Below are 19,212 nucleotides of genomic sequence, written 5' to 3' on the forward strand. Positions count from 1 at the left end.
GCCAAACAGATTGAAGCTGCTTTTATGAATCTTAGTTCAGGCAGCAAAGGATTACGTCGACATTAGTTGTCAGTAAGGTTCTCATGTACGGGATGGGAGAGCTGTGAATATGCATGCTGGACTATCCTCCTCCATATCTACAAACAATGATTTAAGAAAATAAAATAAAGATTCTAAGACACCTGCAAATAACTGATCGCATTTTCTGCCTGACCAGTTTAAAAAAGGCAATTTATGCCACACCTTCCTATATGAATGTATACATGTAAAGGAAAAAGAAAAAGCTCCAAAACAAGAAGGCAAGGGATATATCTATATGAATATAATATTTAAGATTGAGCAGATTGGAAAAGGACCATCTCTTTTGGATGAGCTATTCAAGAAGGGAGTGACTGGAGCAGCCAGAAGATTTGCAAGGAAAGCAACAGAAGAAAGAAATGGTTGGTATTCACAGTGTTTTACTTTCTATCTTCCTCATTGAATCTCTGTTTTCGGCTTTTCTTTTGTTGCTGAAGCAGCTCAGCTTCAACTGCAACAGACCACCTCGCCAGTGCCTCCAATGTTCGTTCTCTTTGATCCTGGTAATCCGTCTATGTACCCATGGATGCTGAAAAACCAAACCTGGGAGTGCCAGCGGTTTCGCTGGGAGATTCTCACGTGAATTCAAAACGGCAAATCGTTTAGTCTTTCTTTTTATAATAAAACCAAAATAATAATAAACGCACAATATCTAAGGAAGACGTACTCCCGAGTGAAACTTTATCAAAGCTCTCATTAAAGAAAATAAAAGGTTTGTACTTTGGAAAGAAAACATTCCCGTGCACATGCATCCACCACCGCATATTTCATTTCTCACTGACACGTCATCTCCGTACACTATAACCGGTGATACCAACTCCCAAACCGCCAGACACGCCACCGTCCTACCCGGTTAAGACCTCCATAATCTCCATGCACGCCGGCGTTTATAAAAGTCTGACTTACGTGGCGAAATCCTCACCGTCACTCTCTCCATAACCAGCCAAAAGAGCTTAAAGTTAAAGGATTAGTTAAACAGTCAATTATTCATACAAAAAGAAGATTAAGACTGAAAAATTAAAGCTTTACTTAAATAAATAGATCAGATTATCGTCAGAGCCAATGGTTTCTCTGTCATCTTGATAGCAACAGTAGAGAGGAGAGAGAGATGCTCTTCTCTTTTTGGCGTTTTTATTTCAGAAGATTTTGATTCTCTTTTTTAAAAATGGTCGGTTAGGTTTTTTTTTTTTTATACTGTTTTTGATTAAACAATCACTACTTGAAATTCACGCTTCTAAAGTTTCTGTTTCACCTTCATTTCATATATATATATATATATATATATATATATATATATATATGATCTCGCTTTTGCTAAAGTGGAGTAGTGAGCGAAGCGATAATGGCGGAGGTGAGGGGAGGTAACACGTGGACAGAGGAGCTAGCTAGTTTAGTGGAGGACACTGGCATGATATACTCTACCTCCTTCTCCGCCGCAGCCGGAGAGTCAATCGGAATATCAACGCCGGCGGCCTTACTCAAGGAACCGGAAATTACGGAAACGGAGAGTATAAAGGAGCAGGTGACGGGGTTTATGAAAGCGTGGGGAGAGATGGTATTAGATTTAGGGAAAGGATGTAAAGACATAGTGCAGCAGAGTTTGGTGACTGAAGATTCGTTTATAGTTCAAAAAGTGGGAAAGCCAATGGCTAAAGTGTCTGATCGATTTAAGTTTTTGAATGAGTTTTTGCCTGAGGATCGTGATCCTGCTCATGCTTGGCCTGTCATTTTCTTTGTTTCTATACTTGCTCTTGCTGGTAATGTTCAAGAAAGCGCTTATATTTATTATTACTCTGAAGAATATATCTGCTAACTGTTAAATTTGATGAATTTTCTCTTATTACTGTTCATAGTTCTGCTAGATTGATTTATATCCTCCTTTTTTGTGCTTTATCAAATATGAATTTGCTGCAGTTACTGAATTTTGTACTACATCCATAAAATCCTTTCCAATTTAATTGACTAAGTCTATGGCTTCAAATTAGATTCTATACTTGTATGTTTCAGAATTCTGTTCAAAATTTATTCAACTTTTGAGTTTCACGCCTCTTTCTATTGCTCTTAAAACATCACACAGTCACTCTTATTTACTGGCTTCTCTTAAAACGGTAGTCCCAGAATTGCTCTTTCGTTCCGTCAATAATTATGTAGCAAATAAAGCAAAACAAGTAAATATCACTAAACCTCTCTTTCGTCACTTCTGTGGAATGACATGCAGCACTAAGTGTAAATAGCCCACATGATAGCTCAGTCGGACCAGCGAAGAGAATGCGAATATATCCTCCAACTGCTAATCGCATACTGCTTCCAGATGGTAGACACATGGCTTATCATGACACTGGTGTTCCTGCAGACAGAGCTAGATTTTCCATTATTGCTCCCCATGCTTTTCTTTCTTCTCGGCTTGCAGGTACATAGAAATTATTAGTCTCTGTTACTCCACATAAAAATTGCATCATGGGTGAAGATTCATTTGATAATAATTTGTTAAAACTTTTTTTTCCCATCAAAGGTATTCCTGGAGTTAAACCATCTCTGCTTGAAGAGTATGGTGTTCGCTTGGTCACATATGACCTTCCTGGTTTTGGAGAGAGTGATCCTCACTCCACCAGAAATCTCAACTCGTCTGCGCTAGATATGCTCTTCCTAGCAAATGCTGTTGGTCTTAGGGGCAAGTTTTGGGTGCTCAGTCACTCAAGTGGAAGCATGCATGCTTGGGCTGCTCTGAGATACATTCCAGACAGAATTGCTGGTAATCTACCTTTTCCTTTTGTTATTTTTATTCATTTACATTGGGGCTTATAGGAAATTCTGGATTAGTTGGTATAAGCAATCTGATTTTACTCTCAGACCCTGCAAACGCTTGTTTTTGTCTTATAATTCAAATTATATATAAATTGTTATATGTGACTTCTCCACCAACTATTTTTTTGTCAAGAGTACGCAAGACATTGACGCACAATAGCATATTATAAACTTCTCGTGTGATTATCTTGGCTGAATTTGCAGGTGCTGCTATGATTGCCCCAGTAATTAATCCATATGAGCAGCACATGACCAAGGAAGAGAAGAGAAGAACTTGGGAACGGTGGTCATCAAGAAGGAAATTGATGTACTTCCTAGCTCGGAAATTTCCAAGTTTTCTCTCTTCTTTTTATTGCCGAAGCTTCCTTTCCGGTTTTCATGGTCGAATAGATAACTGGATGTCTCAGTCACTTGGGAGGAAGGTTTGTTCCTTGCCATCTTAATTCATTAAGGATTAAAGCCAGTCAAAACTTCACATTGCATCTCTGATTCTAAGCTTTTCAATTTTATGTTCTTCTGTCGTAATGAGAATTTTTAACTATTTACTGCAATTACTTATATTTTGAATGCAAAAATGTGGTATTATGGTCTTGTTAGTAAGTACTTAAACTCTTGAATCCAAGTGCCATGAGTGAGCGGCCTTCATAAGCTATAACTGATTATAAAGCATGTACTTAATAAAATAATTTGCATAACAAAGCTTGGCGCACATTCAGGATGAGATTCTGATTGAGGAGTCAACATTTGAGGAATTTTGGCATAGGGATGTGGAAGAGTCGATCCGCCAAGGAACTACAAAACCATTCATTGAGGAAGCTGTACTGCAAGTGTCAAACTGGGGTTTCAGCTTGGCAGATCTTCGGGTGCAGAAGAAGTGTAAGAGGAAAAGCATTCTTCTTTGGCTCAGATCCATGTACAGTCAGGCAGAGTGTGAATTGGCTGGATTTCTTGGCCCAATACACATATGGCAGGTTTAGACATAACTTCCTTAAATATTGCTGTTTTGCTGGTCTGATTTATAGTTTGCTCATGGCAGCATAACATTTTGGTATGGTGGCAAAACTTGTTTGGTTTCTTATGTTGCAACCCGATGTCAAAAGAACGTTAGTTTTCCTCTGATTTTAACCATCTGACAACTGCATAGAGTCTCTGTCTTCTTAGATGTGAGCTAATTGACATCACTAGAACAAAATTGACAGTTCTAAAGCAGAACATTATGTTTTATAAAATAATTGCACCACTGTAAGCACTCGAATGCAGTCAATCATTAAGCTCTTTTCCATCTTTCTCTTTTGTCCTTTTCCTCTCCTTAGAGAACAGGTATCAAAATTTGTGGTCTAAAAAGGCTTCAAAAGCCTCATACCTCGCCGTCACTATTTTGTATTTATGTTTATAGCAAGAACATCTTATATGCTCCTGAATTTGTTAAGTTCTAGCAATTTCCATTTATCACATTATCTACAGCAATGCTCCTTTTGTGATTAAATGCCTTAATTGATTCTGAATAGGGGATGGATGACCCAGTAGCGCCACCATCAATGACTGACTACATAAGCCGAGTTCTACCTGGTGCCGTGTTGCATAAGCTTCCAAATGAAGGACACTTTTCCTTTTTCTATCTTTGTGATGAATGTCATAGAAAGATATTCTCTACTCTTTTTGGAGATGCCCTAGGTCCTCTTGACCAGATGGTGGAAACAGATGAAACTTCAATAGAAGGAGCGATTGAAGAAGCATCATCCATCAGTGATTCTGCCACAGGTGACATTTGACTATAGATGAACTCGCTTCTCTCTCTTTTTGCCAACTTCTGTTGTAAATATCACAGCCACTTGCTCCTAAGCCAAATGGAGCATAAAGTTTGAGGCATCTTCTTTCCACATTTTTGGAGGATAGGTTGAGGAAAGCAGTTAAAAGCAAAGAAGCTTCAAATCTCAATGAAGGTTTTCCATTTCTTTGATGCTCATTAGTCTTTAGTCTTTAGGTGATGCCTTTTATTTTCCCTTCACATGTATAAAGATTGGGTGGTCACATTCTTTCGCAAAAATATTATCTTGATACTTATTTTTCAAGGGAGTTTAACCTGCTTGATGATTAATCAAAATGCAGTAGTACTTGAAGAGCCGGGATTAATGGAGCTTGTTGTTTGCTCATGCTTTATCCTGGAAGTGAACCATAGGCGTTTCTGGGCAAATATTTTTGTCCTCAAGATTTAGTTCAGCAGTAAAAAAATAATTAAAAAAAAGCTTCCTAATAAATAATAATCAACAATTTGACAAAAGCATATTTAAGCAAAGCATTTGGACAGATTGCTTGTGGAAGCAGACAGCCTATTACTTTTGTCCTCGGGTAGATGTAACTGAAAGAGATCTGGTCTAATGAAAATGCCATGGCATGTGCAACAGACATGTTTAGTTCCCTGAAGTGAGAGCATATGCATCGGTAAAGTGAACCAACCACTAGGGAACTAAAGTATTTCTTGGTTAATCCTCATAATCAACCCTGACGAAAAGGTAGCTTAATGATATTTTTGTGTTACTTGTTAGAGAGACAACCAGATGAACTTGGCTTGAGAACGAAGAAAAACCTAAAACAGATGCAGACAATTTGCCAGTTTCTGCAGGTCCATTAAATTAAATATGTCATTATCCTCTCTTGCAGCTTTGGAATTGTAATATTAAGAAACTAATGAAGCTTTATGCATATTGCTAGTGAAGCACATTTTCCCAATCCATACAAGAAAGCTCCTTTCCCACCCACACAAGGAAACTTATGGCCCCAAACTGGACTTTACATCTGACAATGCAGATCTACGCATGACTTGTGGACTTATGGCTACATTTGCAAGGATACTGTATGTTCCCTGACTTGACAAAGGAAGCAAGACCAGGACATGTCAATAGCATCAAAATGCAGACTTGTGGAATTAAGAGCAAAAAATCAGTGCAACATCAATTCAGTTAACTTGAATTAGAAGAGTTCATGATTCTCCAATTACAGTACATCAATGTGGGTTCTACAGTAATTCAAACTGCAGTAATTTCAAGAATTGTATTGGATACCAGCCTTGTGCGGCCCAACTCAGAATAACTTCAAGAATTGGATATGAGCCTTTGTGCGGCCCAACTCAGAATAATAAGCTATTCCAGAATGGTCTAGTTGAAATGGAACATGTCAATAGCATCAAAATGCAGACCCCCCACCCTTTACTTTTCCAAGCAAGAGATCCTTCGCCTCATTTATTTTAGAAGCGAGGTAATGGCTACCACCTGCATCTGGGTGGTTTGCAACCATCATTCTCCGATGGGCTTCCTTAACCTTATCCATTGGAGTGCTCTCTCTAAGGAAAGAAAAAAAAAATTATCAGTGAGGATTAACCAGAGCAAATGCAGAAATGTGGAGAAGAAGAATGTGTATGCAAGTGGCCTGATTATGCAACTGGAGCCTCTTACATTAAATTTACACCTACTGAACAGGATCGTGTAGTAACTCACTAGGCAGACATATCTAAATATCTACAAGTAGAATGATCCTTCCTCTTCTGAGAGGAGTGTAGATTGAGAACTTAACGAAGTTAAGGTTAACTGAAGTTGAGTTCCTTATTCTTTTGCCACAATCCTCCTAAACTAATTCAATACATATACTACTAATAGCTAGGAAAATCAATGTGATAGCAATAAGATGAGTTTCTCTAGGTTCAAAAGCCAAGAACTTTAATTGCAAGTAGTAAATCAATGGACACCCTCTAAAGAGCTAGCACTCATCTCATTAGAGACACTCAAGTATGAATAAATTAATGATTTATACACAGGAAAACCTCACCATTTTTTCTGAAATACCACTCATCAACTTTTTTAATTTAAAAGTACACTATAAAATTACATGGTGTGTTTCTTGTACATCTCAAAGAACAACATTACCAAGCCATCAATAGTAAATAGAAGTTTTAATATGACAATAGCACCTGATTCCAAGTATTAGAGCTGCTTCCCTCTTTGTCATAGTAGGTTGAAAACCACCTTCATAAAATTTTCGTAGCCTGGCTGTTGGTGGTCTGGCCTTGAACGCCTGCCAGGCCTGGATGCTGTATCTGCCAGCATAGGCAGCAGCAGCTACAGCAGCGCCTGCTATAATTGGTGCAACCTGATACAAATTTTACTCAAGGTATTAATGAGACGATCTTTGTTTTTCTCCCATTCAACACCATAGAGTAATATCATAATAGAGATCACGAAAGCGAGGCACAACCCCTATATATATCATTAACACTCAGTATGGCGGCACGTAATTTTAACAGAACAACAAAAAGATCATCATTCAGAGGAAAAAGAAGTAATCAGCATCACTATTGAACAACAAGAAATTCTTTGTTCCAACGAGTAAACAAAATCTCGTCTAGCAAACTCTGCGACAGAAGTTGTATAAGGAAACTGAAGGAACTAATTGAAAAGCAAACAATAGGTGAATTCACTAAGAAGCATAACATAAAACTCAATTCTTCCTGTCTTCTGCGCAATCCAAAATCAAATAATCTCATGTCCCAGCTGAGATTACCCGCAAATCATCCTAAAAAGGTCCATAATCACAATCTGAACAATAGAACCCAAAACCCTAAATGAAACAAATTTTACTAAAAAAAATCAACTGTTCAAAATGTTTGGTTGAGAAAATAACTGGGCAACAAAGAAATATAAAGAAAGCAAGATCAGCACTCACCATATATGTGATGTCTATAGAGCTTGAAGAAGAAGAAACAAATAAACCTAAGTTTTCATTGCTATAGATGCTTTTATATAACACTGGAATAGCCGCCTGATATGGTTTCGAACTGCCGCCTCTTTATAATTTATTATTTATTATTACGTTTTTTCTTTTTATGTTGGGATAATATATATATATAAGATCATTATATTTCTTTTTACGCATTTCGTTGATGTATTATTTATTATTTAAATTTATGTTTTCCTGCAAGGATGAAGTTGGAATGTTTTCACTTGTATATATTAGTTTATAAAAGGATTTATTTTTAGAAAAAACATTTAATAACCTATTTTCTTTATAGATTTTAATACACTATTTTCAATTAATTTACAGATTGAAGAAATCTGAATTCTTTTTAATTTTAGACACTTTTTCTCTGAATTTTTTTAATTCAATTTCTTACAGTTATTCTAAAAGAAAATTAAATTAGCGTTCCAAATTTAAGAAGGTAAATTTTAATAGTAAATGACAGTACTCATAGCAATTAATAAAAGATATTCTTAATATAAACTATTAAATGAATAACTCAAGAGCTATTATTAAACTATTTTTCTATTGAATTTCTAAGTACAAATTTGGATAAATCTGATTTGAATTGAATGATATAAAATGCAGAATTCAAAATTGTTTGAAGAGATCACAATGAATTTTGTTTTATGACAGAATCATCCACACTAATCTTAACCACAAGAAAGCTACTTGTCATTCAATCCAAGATTTGTCAAAGGGAGAAAATTCTTGTACTGATGAACTGTACAATGCACCCATAGAAAAGTATGAATACACGAATAAATACTGCAACAGAAGGTTCCATATCCTGTCAATGGAGAAATAAATAATATTACCAATGTTGTAGGAGTATCCTAGGCGCCATAATCTTAGAACAAACAGAGATGTTAGAAGAACTGAGGAAGAAAGGAACCTGAGGTAATACCACAAGGAATAACCCTTATAAAATCAAATTTCATGTCACCTCTACTTGACATCCAAAAGCCCGAGTCAAGTAACCGAGTTATTTCTCGCAAAAGAACACGTTCATAAGCAAAAACATAAAATATTTTCTAATCAGCCACTGGAAAACCAATTTAACCAAGTCGCTTCTTTTGGATTATTATTGCAGGTGCTCTTTGAAGCATATTACTCCTAAATCTAACTTAACCTCATTACTGTTGCAGAATGGCCCTGCTGCACGGATCGAAGTCTGGCATCAAAAATAAAGACTGACCACCTTTGGTTTTCTTCTAAAGCAAGGTACTGATTACTTCCTTTAGCTAGATGGTTTTACATGCATCACCTTCAGAAAAGCTAACATTATCAGTTTCAGGCTTTAGATTTATTGCAGTTGGCGTCTCCAACAAACCCCAAAGCGTCTTGCCACCTAAAACTCTGCCAAGAAACTGCTGCTTTACGTTTACTCCTATTGGCCCAGAGGACGCTCTGGGGGTTCAATTTCTGGATCTCACTAAGAGAGAATGTGCTTTTTCCTGCATCTTTCTCTCCTATTTGAGGGGCAAAAAAGGAGGGCTTTGCCCCAGCCACTGCTATCCTCGGAACATTAAGAGAACCACTGAGGGCAAAGGGTGCAGTCTCTCTTTTGGCCCTTGAAGTGGAGAAGGCAGACAAGAAGACATCCCTCACACAAGTTTTTTTGCTTTCTGCACCCTTAATAGTCTTTGACCCAGGAGGCATTCCAGTTTGAAGACCAACAACTGCATAAGCTGCTGCCAGTCCAGAAGGGGAGCAAGCTATCTTTCTTTGATCCACTTCCATAGACAGGGAAGCCAATGAAAACAGACCACAAGGAGTGGTTGTAGTGGGTTCAAGAACCTTTGGTGGTGGAACAAACTCCTCCTCAACTGCCTTGCATTTCTTTTGGAAGCGTAGGTGTGCGCCCTCAACCCATCGTACTAGAGCAATCCGAGAGGACCGATTTGGATCATACTCTATCCTTTCTATGACGCCCATAGATGAAGTGCTTCGTTTCATATCAATTCTTCGATACAATCGCTTTGCTCCACCTCCTCGGTGAAAAATCGTAATACGCCCTGCAGAATTCCTACCAGCAGTCTTTCCTACATGTGAAGTCAGTTTTTTTGGGGCTCCTTTTACATCCTTAATTGCTGGAGTACTTTTCCTGATGAAAACAATTACATACATATATATAAATAAATCAGCCAGGATCACTGCAGGCACTGCAGAACTTCACATCTGACAAGCCAGACATTAACAGGAATTGTGGAGTTAAACTACGGCTAAAATTGCAAGGATACTGTCTGTTCCTTGACTTGACAAAGGAAGCAAGATTGGGACATGTCAACAGCATCAAAATGCAGGCTTAAACAGGACTTGTGGAGTTAAATTATGCCTACCGAGCAAAATGTCCGTGTAAAATCAATTCAGTGAACATGAAATAGAAGAGTTCATGATTCTCCAATTAGACTACATCAATGTGAATCCAACAGTAATTCAAATTGCAGTAATTTCAAGAATTGGATACGAGCCTTGTGGGGCCCAACTTGGAATGCTAAGCCATTGCAGAATGGTCTAGTTTAAATGGGACATGTCGATAGCATCAAAAGAATGCACCAAGTAGCCTGATTATGTAACTGAAGCCTCTTGAATAAATTTGCACCTACTGAATAGGATTGTGTAGTCACTCACTACGCAGACAGATCTAAATATCTACAAGTATGATGATCCTCCCTCTTCTGACAGGCGTGTAAATTGAGAACTTAACAAACTCAAGTCCCTTATTCTAAGCCACAGTACATATACATACTAAGAGCTAGGAATTTCAATGTCACGGCAATAGGTTTAAAAGCCAAGAACTTTAATTGCAAGAAGTAAATCAGTGGCACACTCTCTAAAGGGCTCAGTGCTCATCTCATTAGAGACACTCATGTTCGAATAAATAAATAATTTCTATACAGGAAAACTTAGATCGCCATTTTTTTTGAAGTACCATTCATCAAATTTTATGATTTAAAATACACACTTTCTAATTACATAATGTTTTCCTTGTACATCTCAAAGAAGAACATATACCAAGCTATCAATAGTAAATAAAAGTTTTAACTACTTGATATGACAACAGTACCTGATTCCTGCTTCCCTCTTTGTCATGGTAGGTTGAAAACCACCTACATAAAATCTTTGTAACCTGGCTGTTGGTGGTCTGGCCTTGAACGCCTGCCACGCCTGGGCTATGATTGGTGCAACCTGATACAAATTTTACTCAAGATATTAATGAGACGATGTTTGTTTTTCTCCCATGCAACACCATAGAGATCACAAAAGTGAAGTACAACTTCTATGTCGTAGTATAGGACATTAGAAAAAAATATCATACAGAGGAAGAAAGAGTAATCAGCTTCACTATTTGAACAACAAGAAAATCTGTGTTCCAACAAACCAGCTGTAAGCCAGTATGCTCATTCTTTGTTGTGAGAAATCCAAAATCAAAAAATCTCATGATCCCAGCTGACATTACCCGCAAAATCACATAACCCAAAACCCGTCAATCTTAATAATCTCAATCGGAAAAACAGAACCCAAAGCCCTAAGCCGTATTTTAAGAGTATAATCGACTGGAAAGAAACAAACTTTACTCAAAAATCAACCGTAATCCTATGCAAAATGTTGATGAAAAAAATAACTGGGCAATAAAGAAACAAAGAAATATAAAGAAAGATCAGCACTCACCATTGAAGAAGAAGAAGAAGAAGAAGAAGAAACAAAGAAACCTAAGATTTAATTTTGTTTATAGATGCGTTTATATAACACTGGAAGAGCCGCTTATATGGTTTCGAACTGCCGCCTCTTTCTATCGTCGTGTATACCATTGAACTTACATCCCTATTGTTTGAAAAGTGAACTAATAGTCCTCAAGTTTCAATTTTATTAATATAATAAAAAAATCACTCGTTAACTTTTTAACAAGAAATTAAATTTATACCATTAATGATTTCTCACCTATAAATCTGCATTTAATTTGATGATTTGCTATTTAACTATTTTTGAATTTATTATTAAATTAAAATTGATAATTAAGAAAGAAAATATTATTAACTAACGTAAAAAAATAAAATTATTATTCAACAATATATTCTTCACTTAATTGAGTTTAATGCTATGTTTAGTTTAAATTCATAAAAAGATTTATTCTATTTAAATAAAAGACATAAAAAAAAATAAAACAATAAAGTTAAAAGAGATATTTTAATATTATAAAATATATTAATTTATTAATCTGAGATTTATTTAAAATTTTATATATTTTATTAGAATTTAGTTTAGTTATAACTAATTTCATACAAATTTAATTATGTAGAATACTAAATTAACTTTCACTCAATTTAAAGTATATAAATTTTAGATTCAAAAATAAATTCTATAAATTTATGAATTTCAACCAAAAAAATTCTGATTTTACTCGACTTTTATTTTCCATTTTAGTAATTGTTAAAAAATAATCTAATTGTTAATTTTAGAAAAGAAAAAAGTAAATTTTCTAAACCTAATATAAATTGTGGAATGGATGAACTTCTTTAAATGATTATACAATAGAAGGTTTCAATAAACCAGAATTGCAATCTTATTTATTGCTACTAAAATGTAACAGTTTGGTGTGATTTGTCTGCTGAAATTGTCAAGAAATGAAGTCAATTGGATGAATCAAGAAATTCAATAAGAGAAGACAATAATAATAAGCTGTTTCAAAGTCATGTGGAGATTATTTATTTTTTTCATAATACAAATATCAGAATGAAGGTCTCAAACAATGAATAACAGTAAACATATAAACAAATACATAATAACAAATTATAAGCAATACCCGTGAAACAACTGAATCAGGAGACTAGTTTCACCCCAAAACAACACTTTCTCAGCCATGAATAAATACTTTCAACAACAGGAGAGGATTCACCCCAAATCATAATTGCTTCTTCCTTCCTCATTTCTTTGACTTTCAGAAGTTTTTTAGCCCTGTCCATTGGCCACAGCAATTTCTGCATTTAAGTTGCTCTCCATCTTTCGTGGACCTAACTGCCGTCTAGGCCTGGCCGGTGAAGGTGGGTAAGAAAGTCGTTTCTTTGCTGGCCCCAAAGGTCCTTTTTCCTTCTCCGACGTTCCATTTTTGTCCACCCCGAGTGGACTCTGTAACCTGGACTTAGCTCTTGCAGACTCAGTAGGTACCATGTAACTTGGAACTGCTGAAGAGCTACCAAGACTCTCGTCATCACGCACTGATGATCCTGCAATGCTGTGCCTTCTATATCGATCTGACTGCATACTGATTATGCTTCTGTTGTCATCATCTGCACCTCCAATGCTACTCCTTGGGCTTGCTGACTTCAATTTTCTAGCAATTGTAGAAGAACCTGGCTTGGAAGGAGTCAAAGGCGAACGTGGGCTCATCGTTTGCCTTACCTTCTCACTTTCTGCGGGTGATAGTTTATCAGAATTGAGCTGGTAGCGAGCATAAGACTTGCTGATTTCTCCTCCAACCATGCTACGGCTTGCAGTCTTTACAGATGAGTGGTCATTACTGAGTTCTTTCTCTGTCATGCCCCCCTTCTCCCAAGGATGGGCTGCCATCCATCGTTCCAACCAGCTCCAGCCCCAGGTTGGATTGCTTGAACTCATAAACATAGGATTCGCAGATCTTGAAGAGTTCTTCCAGGTTTGCTGTAAAGAGATTTCAAGCTAGATTAGGCCCACAGAAACTCTAAATAAGCTAAAAGAACTTGAAGGCATATTATCTTTTATTCAAGCATGGTGTAAGCACCGACCATTTTAGTAATATAATATATGAAAGGATACAGCAGCTGACCACAATCCAGTAACTATTTTACTTTAAACCACTATCTACCAAACTTTTACCAAGCTACTTTAACTGGCTTTTTTCAGATCTTAAAATCGTCTAAGCAGAAGCTACATTTTCAAGTAATCAAACCATGCAATGCTCTTAATGCCCTCAGACGGACAAAATATTTGAAGAAATTGATCACCTGATGGGTGAATGAATAAGCGAGTGCTCTTTCTCTTCTCATAGCTGCCTCGTACTTGTTTAGCAGGTTAGCTTCAATCTGTTCCTTCGACTGTAGGCTGTCATCCCATTCCTCTCCCATCTGTTTCAATATGCACACAGTTAGTTTCAGCAGAAAGGACAGGACTAAAAGCCACAGCAATAGTCCACTGAAGAAATGAGATGCAAGTACTTTAAATGATGTTCATCTAAATAAAAAATATTGTCTTGACTCTTGATAGCTAGCAGAGTTATGAAGTTACTAAGAAACCAAAGTATTGTATAGAAACAATTAAATCACCTATATTTGCTTCCATTTTGAGAAAAGAAGCTTCATTCACTATCATCAATTTATTTCATGGGCATAAGAACAAACCACACAAGCACCCCTTTAATTGGAAAACTAATCATACTAGGAGAAATGGCCCAGTTAAGTAGAGAATTTCAAAACAAAGTGGAAAGCGACAGACCCGCAGCTTCTCAAGCTCTTGTGCATGTTTCTGTAGGAGTTGCCTCTGGAGGGCCTGGTTCTCTTCTGACATTCTAATTCTCCTTGAGTGAATCTGAGACTGCACTCTGGCTAGAGTCTGCATGCATCGTAGGGTGTGTGTGGCTTGTCGTTTTATAGTAGGCCCTTCCATCAGCGATTTGAGTCTCCCCAGCCCTCGTAAAGCTCGTAATGCCCTTCTTGCCTGAGAATGGAAATCAAAATAGAATGCAAGAGTAGCTCAGTATGTCCACTCATCAATCAAAATAATATAAGTATAAAAGTTTGAGCTCACACTTCCATCCCCGATACTCCTCTCTCCCCTGTTCACTCACTCCTTCCAGTAAAGGAAAACAATAATAAAGTGTTTTAAAATGGAAATAAGGCCCTAAATTACCAGAGAATCAATAAATCCTGAAGTTAGATGCTTAATGTATTTTCCTTTCTAATCTTAGTATAAAAGAATCTCCAAATGAGTCAGGATATAATTGTTTTGAACATGAAAAAACACCACAAATGTCTTCTAATGATATATCTATTCACTCATTCCTTTTTCTTTAAAATTCCTTCTTTTTCCTCCTTTTTCCTAGTTCATAAACAATGAGTGCAAGCACAAAGAGATAAATATTAGGTATTTGAGGGAGAAAGTTAAATACCATTACATAATGAATATTGTGTTTCTCATGTTTTCCTTAATTAAATTTATTTTGCGACTTGACAAGAAATTTATAATAAAGTTAGACTATGAAAGCTATACAATAAGAAAGCTGAATTACATAAGTGACTAGTTATGAAAATTTTGACTGATAAATAGATAAAATATCTATATTGACAGCTTCTAAACTGCAAAACTGCAAAATGTTTTCTCATGGTTGCATTTATGGCAATTGCAGTTTTACTTTTGACAGAGAGGCATGGATATAAGTGACTTATTCATGTTCTTTTTCACCTGAAGAAAAGTGTGGTGGGTCTTGCCTTAGTGATTGAAAAGAACTGCTTGAACGTTATAACAATACGTGACATAATTCTAGAGAGATATTATATAGAAGGGGAAAAGAAATCTCCATCAATATATCAAATTAAAATTGGCTTGAATATAAAGCTGACAAAATCTATGAAGAGTGACAGAGATGTACTTAACCATGCAACACCCAAAAATAGATAATAATAGATACTAATGGTAATATAGTATAACATACCAAATATCCTTTAAATGCAGTTTGAATCTTGATTGCAGCCATTTCTTCTCCTGATTTTCCAGCAAACTTATTTACCTTCACCACTCGAACAACCTCCATGGTGGTCTCCTCGGGAGGAAGAACAGGTTCAGCAGCAGCAGCAGCAACTGGAACAGAATAGGCAGCATGCACATTCTGTTCATTTGTTGTCTCAATTGTTTTCACCTCTTCTGGTTGAGGCGGAGGCAGTGGAGGAGAAAGATCTCTGGCATTTTCTATAGAGGTGGAATCAGAATACAGTTGATGTTGTTTGCCAAACCATTTCTTCTTTGATTTCTAGAAACATAGTACTCAGATTACAAAACAAACAAATCCAAGAATGATAGAAATTTCCCTACACTTGAAAACTAATAGAAGTCAAATACCTGTTCTTTCTTCTCCTTGGAATCAGGGCTAAGAGCTTTCTTTACACTAGAAAACCATTTTCCTTTCCTCCCCATCTTCTTAGCATTCCCTAATCAAGATATCAAATTTGGGATTTTAATTTCACTAGATCACGTAAATTTGATAAATATAAGCCAAATCAAACCAGCATAAATTAACAAGGATTATCAATTGTAACAGAAACAATTGTACACAGCAGCAAATTTCCTGGAAATATCTAAATAAGTGAAAAAGAGAATTGAGATAACACGATAAGCGTAAAGTGACCAAAAAGGAAAAGAATTGAACAACTACAAGCGGGAAAAATAAAAACAAAAAAGAAATAACTAAGCCAATCAGTTTTGGTTTGTCCCAATTGTTTATCGAAGTAATCAAAGTGATTGTATTACCATTTGGAGTTTACCATGAACTGAAAACAGTTAAGTGATAAAGTTTCCATATTTACACATTTCCCACATTTTCTCAGCAAACAAACAAAGAATTCCCAAATAACAATTATAATAACACATCCACCGACAGAACGCAGTGATGTATTAAGCAAAGAAGGAACAAAACCCATTACTACCCAAAAGAAAAAAGCGAATTATAACTAACAGAAAAGTTAAAAATCTTGAAATTGGGGTCCATAAAACTGGGCAAGAAAGAAAAAGAAAGTACCAGCAGATATAGATCTCAAAGAAAGAACTTTTGTTGAAGTGAAATCAGAGAAACGAATGGTCACCTATCTATACTTTCTCTTTTCTTCTTTATTTGCCCGTCCAGGAAACAGATACGAGATTGAAGAAAAAGGAGAGAAGCAGAGAGCAGTTGGTTCCAATACAGATAGATGAAATAGTACAGATCTTTTCTTTTTGGTTAAAACAAAGAGGGAATATGAATGAAGAAGACACAGCTCAGCTGGTTTAGCAGCTAAGAGTGTGAGTGTGACCCCACTTCTCTCTCTCTCTCTCTCTCTCTCTCTCTCTCTTCCTTGAATTGGTAAAAGAAGAGATTGGACCCACTTTTATTAATGTAATAACCTATTCACCCCCCATTCTTTCGGTGCAGGGATCTTATGTTCTGTCTTTTCCCGATCATTTTGCCCTTTTCCTGCCGCTACTTACACTGTCAATCTGTGCAAGTTACGGTCTATCCTCACTTTCATGTAAAATCTTATTATTCTCCTTTTTTTGTTAAATTTATTATACCTAAATAACTATTTAGGGTGATATGTATTTTTATTATACTAGAAGGGTTTGAATCTCATTTATAGGGACCTGTTTTAGGCATTTATAATCATTATAAAATCAGTCAGGTGACACCATAGTTGGGTCATTTTCATTTGGCTTAAATCACATAAATAAACTGTAACAAAGTTGAAAAAGGGCACTATAGACTTTTTCTCCCTTTGGGTTCAAGCTTTGCCCACAGGAAGCAAAAATAAGTAGCCGTTGAGAAAATGTTGGATAAATGCACAAGTCAACAGTAATACAAATAGTATACCAAACAAGAGCACATGGTGATTAAACCTAACATAATCCAAAATTCCTGTTTAATTTGCTTAATTTAGTTTAATTGTGATACAAGGCTAAGCTAATTTAGTCAGTGGAGTGGGGTAGAGTAGGGCAAGCTTTTTAAATAAATAAACAAACATAATTTGTAATGCATAATAATAATAATAATAATTGTAATGAGTGGCATTCATGTCCCTAATTCAACAACTCATCTAATTATTGGAGTTGGTTTGGCAATTTGGCCAGCCATTCCATTTGATGCTCAAATTTTCTACATACTATTTTTCTTTCTTTGGGTAGGGCCATGTTTGTTTGCAATCAAATGAGGATTTTATTTTCTGTGCTGCATTGCATCAGAATTATTCCCTTTTTTTACTGTGAAATATATATTTAAAAACACTTCATTTTTAGCTATTTAAAATATTATATTTTTTAGTTTAACAGATATATAAGCTCTATTTTTATAATATTTAAAATCTATTTGAGATTGTTGAATATTTAAAAAAAAAATGTTTAAATTTTAATGTATTTTTATAAATTGTTTTTGTGAAACCTGTATTTTTATTTTTTTTTAGAGTTTTTTTCAAAAGAAGGTTTCAGAATTCAAGATGCATATTTTAAAACTTTGTATTTTGAAGTACTTTTGCCAACATAATCTTAAACAGGGCTTTAAATAATTTTAATTTTAACTGAATCTAATAAACACTTTTTTTTTTTAATAACATTCAAATAATTGTATCCAAAATACATACATTTATTAAATGAAGTCGCACATCAAAAACACAATAATTATTCAAATAAAAGATTGAATAAAAGTAATACAATAATGTAGGATTGAACTCAAATAGAAGATTGTAAGATTAGATGAAAAGGGAGGATCATCTGAATTATATTAGAAAATGAAAGAAAACAATAATCTTGAGGTACCCTTTTCTTTTTGTTAGATAAGATAATAAAACAAAACAATAATGTTTGAGGTCTCTATGTTTTCTGCTAAGTAGTTTGCATGTCCAATTTGGATTTTTCCTGGTGAGATTTTTTGATTTAGATAATTAAACCTAAACCTCCATCCACCTCACCATTTCTCTTTTTATTATTATTTTTTATTTTCCACAACTAAAATATTAAATATTTTAACTATTATTGTTCATATAATATATTTTTATAGAATTATTTTATTAATAAAAAATAATTAAAAACTGTTTTGTAAAAATATTATATGTTAAAAATAATTTAAAAGGAGTTAAAGTAGCATTTTTTGATTCAGATTCTTTTTACCATTATTTATTAGTTTTATTAATTAATTTACCATTTATAATAAATATAAATAAATTTTTATGAGAAAAATATGGTAACATCAAATTGAAATTGCATTAAAATTACTAAAATTTATGCTAATTGATCATATAATTAAATGCTTTCTTTATAATACCAGTTTAGGACTCTGTTTTCTTTTTCTTTTTTCCTCTTGACATATATTAGCTAGGAGGTTAATTAAATATCTGAATATTTGATTAAACAATTAATTAATGAGACTTAATTAACCCAAGAACAGTACACTAATCAATTGCCTGTGTCGACAAAGGTGGTAGCACATCCATTATAGGCCCATGGAGACAGAAAGGGGAGTCTGAAATTCATCTCACTTTAGAGCCTTGGGCCTAAATTGAAAAAAAAAAAAAAACATTTTATCTTCTTTTTCCATAGTATGTTTTTCTAATAGAAATTTTAAAATTAATAAGAAATATCATTTTTTTATGTAAATTTTTTTGAGAACACTACTATTTTTCTGAAAAAATAGGTATGATTATTTTTTTCAATTATTTTTTGGTTTTTCTTTAATTATTTTTTAGTTGTTTTGTCAAAAAAATAACTAAAGAAACCAATATTGTACTTTTATAAAAATATTAAAAAATTATATTTCTAATATCTCTCAAC

General features: G+C 34.9%; 4 protein-coding genes across 6 annotated transcripts; 1 reads left to right on the plus strand and 3 right to left on the minus strand.

Annotated features, from left to right (window-relative positions):
- The first annotated feature begins 1,367 nt into the window (after nucleotides 1–1,367).
- LOC8283819 lies at nucleotides 1,368–5,020 on the plus strand. The gene is made up of 6 exons (XM_015723024.3): nucleotides 1,368–1,835; nucleotides 2,297–2,488; nucleotides 2,591–2,830; nucleotides 3,088–3,305; nucleotides 3,600–3,854; nucleotides 4,392–5,020. The coding sequence occupies exons 1-6, from the start codon at nucleotides 1,421–1,423 to the stop codon at nucleotides 4,653–4,655; spliced, it is 1,584 nt and encodes a 527-aa protein (XP_015578510.2). The 5' UTR covers nucleotides 1,368–1,420; the 3' UTR covers nucleotides 4,656–5,020.
- An 803-nt stretch (nucleotides 5,021–5,823) lies between these two features.
- On the minus strand, nucleotides 5,824–7,754 carry LOC125371298 (mitochondrial import inner membrane translocase subunit TIM14-2). Its single transcript, XM_048379909.1, has 3 exons — nucleotides 7,600–7,754; nucleotides 6,848–7,026; nucleotides 5,824–6,223 (listed from the first exon to the last, which is right to left on the minus strand). The coding sequence occupies exons 1-3, from the start codon at nucleotides 7,600–7,602 to the stop codon at nucleotides 6,067–6,069; spliced, it is 339 nt and encodes a 112-aa protein (XP_048235866.1). The 5' UTR covers nucleotides 7,603–7,754; the 3' UTR covers nucleotides 5,824–6,066.
- A 570-nt stretch (nucleotides 7,755–8,324) lies between these two features.
- Nucleotides 8,325–11,511, minus strand: LOC8283817 (60S ribosomal protein L2, mitochondrial). Its single transcript, XM_002525130.4, is given in 4 exon segments — nucleotides 8,325–8,972; nucleotides 8,974–9,778; nucleotides 10,742–10,863; nucleotides 11,347–11,511. Coding segments are annotated over 4 exon segments (987 nt in total). The 5' UTR covers nucleotides 11,350–11,511; the 3' UTR covers nucleotides 8,325–8,915.
- Nucleotides 11,512–12,355: 844 nt separating this feature from the next.
- On the minus strand, nucleotides 12,356–16,733 carry LOC8283816 (protein IQ-DOMAIN 2). 3 transcript variants are annotated; one of them, XM_048369627.1, is made up of 6 exons: nucleotides 16,503–16,733; nucleotides 15,763–15,851; nucleotides 15,359–15,673; nucleotides 14,143–14,364; nucleotides 13,656–13,775; nucleotides 12,356–13,332 (listed from the first exon to the last, which is right to left on the minus strand). In XM_048369627.1, exons 2-6 carry the CDS (start codon nucleotides 15,835–15,837, stop codon nucleotides 12,625–12,627), a joined length of 1,440 nt encoding a protein of 479 aa, XP_048225584.1. In that variant the 5' UTR covers nucleotides 15,838–15,851; nucleotides 16,503–16,733; the 3' UTR covers nucleotides 12,356–12,624. The 3 variants fall into 3 exon arrangements, with proteins under 3 accessions (XP_048225584.1, XP_048225583.1, XP_048225585.1); XM_048369626.1 differs by having other exon boundaries at nucleotides 16,439–16,733; XM_048369628.1 differs by lacking the exon at nucleotides 16,503–16,733 and adding an exon at nucleotides 16,171–16,191.
- Between the last annotated feature and the right edge of the window lie 2,479 nt (nucleotides 16,734–19,212).

This window comes from Ricinus communis, chromosome 10 (genome assembly GCF_019578655.1).
Source record: "Ricinus communis isolate WT05 ecotype wild-type chromosome 10, ASM1957865v1, whole genome shotgun sequence".
Classification (NCBI taxonomy): Eukaryota; Viridiplantae; Streptophyta; class Magnoliopsida; order Malpighiales; family Euphorbiaceae; genus Ricinus; species Ricinus communis.

Bases quoted from the DNA above. Each gene is read 5' to 3' on its own strand.
- LOC8283819 (XM_015723024.3), top strand. From the start codon at position 1,421: ATGGCGGAGGTGAGGGGAGGTAACACGTGGACAGAGGAGCTAGCTAGT. The intron at 1,836-2,296 runs GTAATGTTCAAG...AATGACATGCAG, and splicing joins TTCTATACTTGCTCTTGCTG to CACTAAGTGTAAATAGCCCA. The intron at 2,831-3,087 runs GTAATCTACCTT...CTGAATTTGCAG, and splicing joins CATTCCAGACAGAATTGCTG to GTGCTGCTATGATTGCCCCA.
- LOC125371298 (XM_048379909.1), bottom strand. The intron at 6,224-6,847 runs GTGCTATTGTCA...TTCTTTCCTTAG, and splicing joins GCTCTAATACTTGGAATCAG to AGAGAGCACTCCAATGGATA.
- LOC8283816 (XM_048369627.1), bottom strand. From the start codon at position 15,837: ATGGGGAGGAAAGGAAAATGGTTTTCTAGTGTAAAGAAAGCTCTTAGC. The intron at 13,776-14,142 runs GTCTGTCGCTTT...ATATTGAAACAG, and splicing joins AAGAGCTTGAGAAGCTGCGG to ATGGGAGAGGAATGGGATGA. The intron at 13,333-13,655 runs GTGATCAATTTC...ATCTCTTTACAG, and splicing joins CTTATTCATTCACCCATCAG to CAAACCTGGAAGAACTCTTC.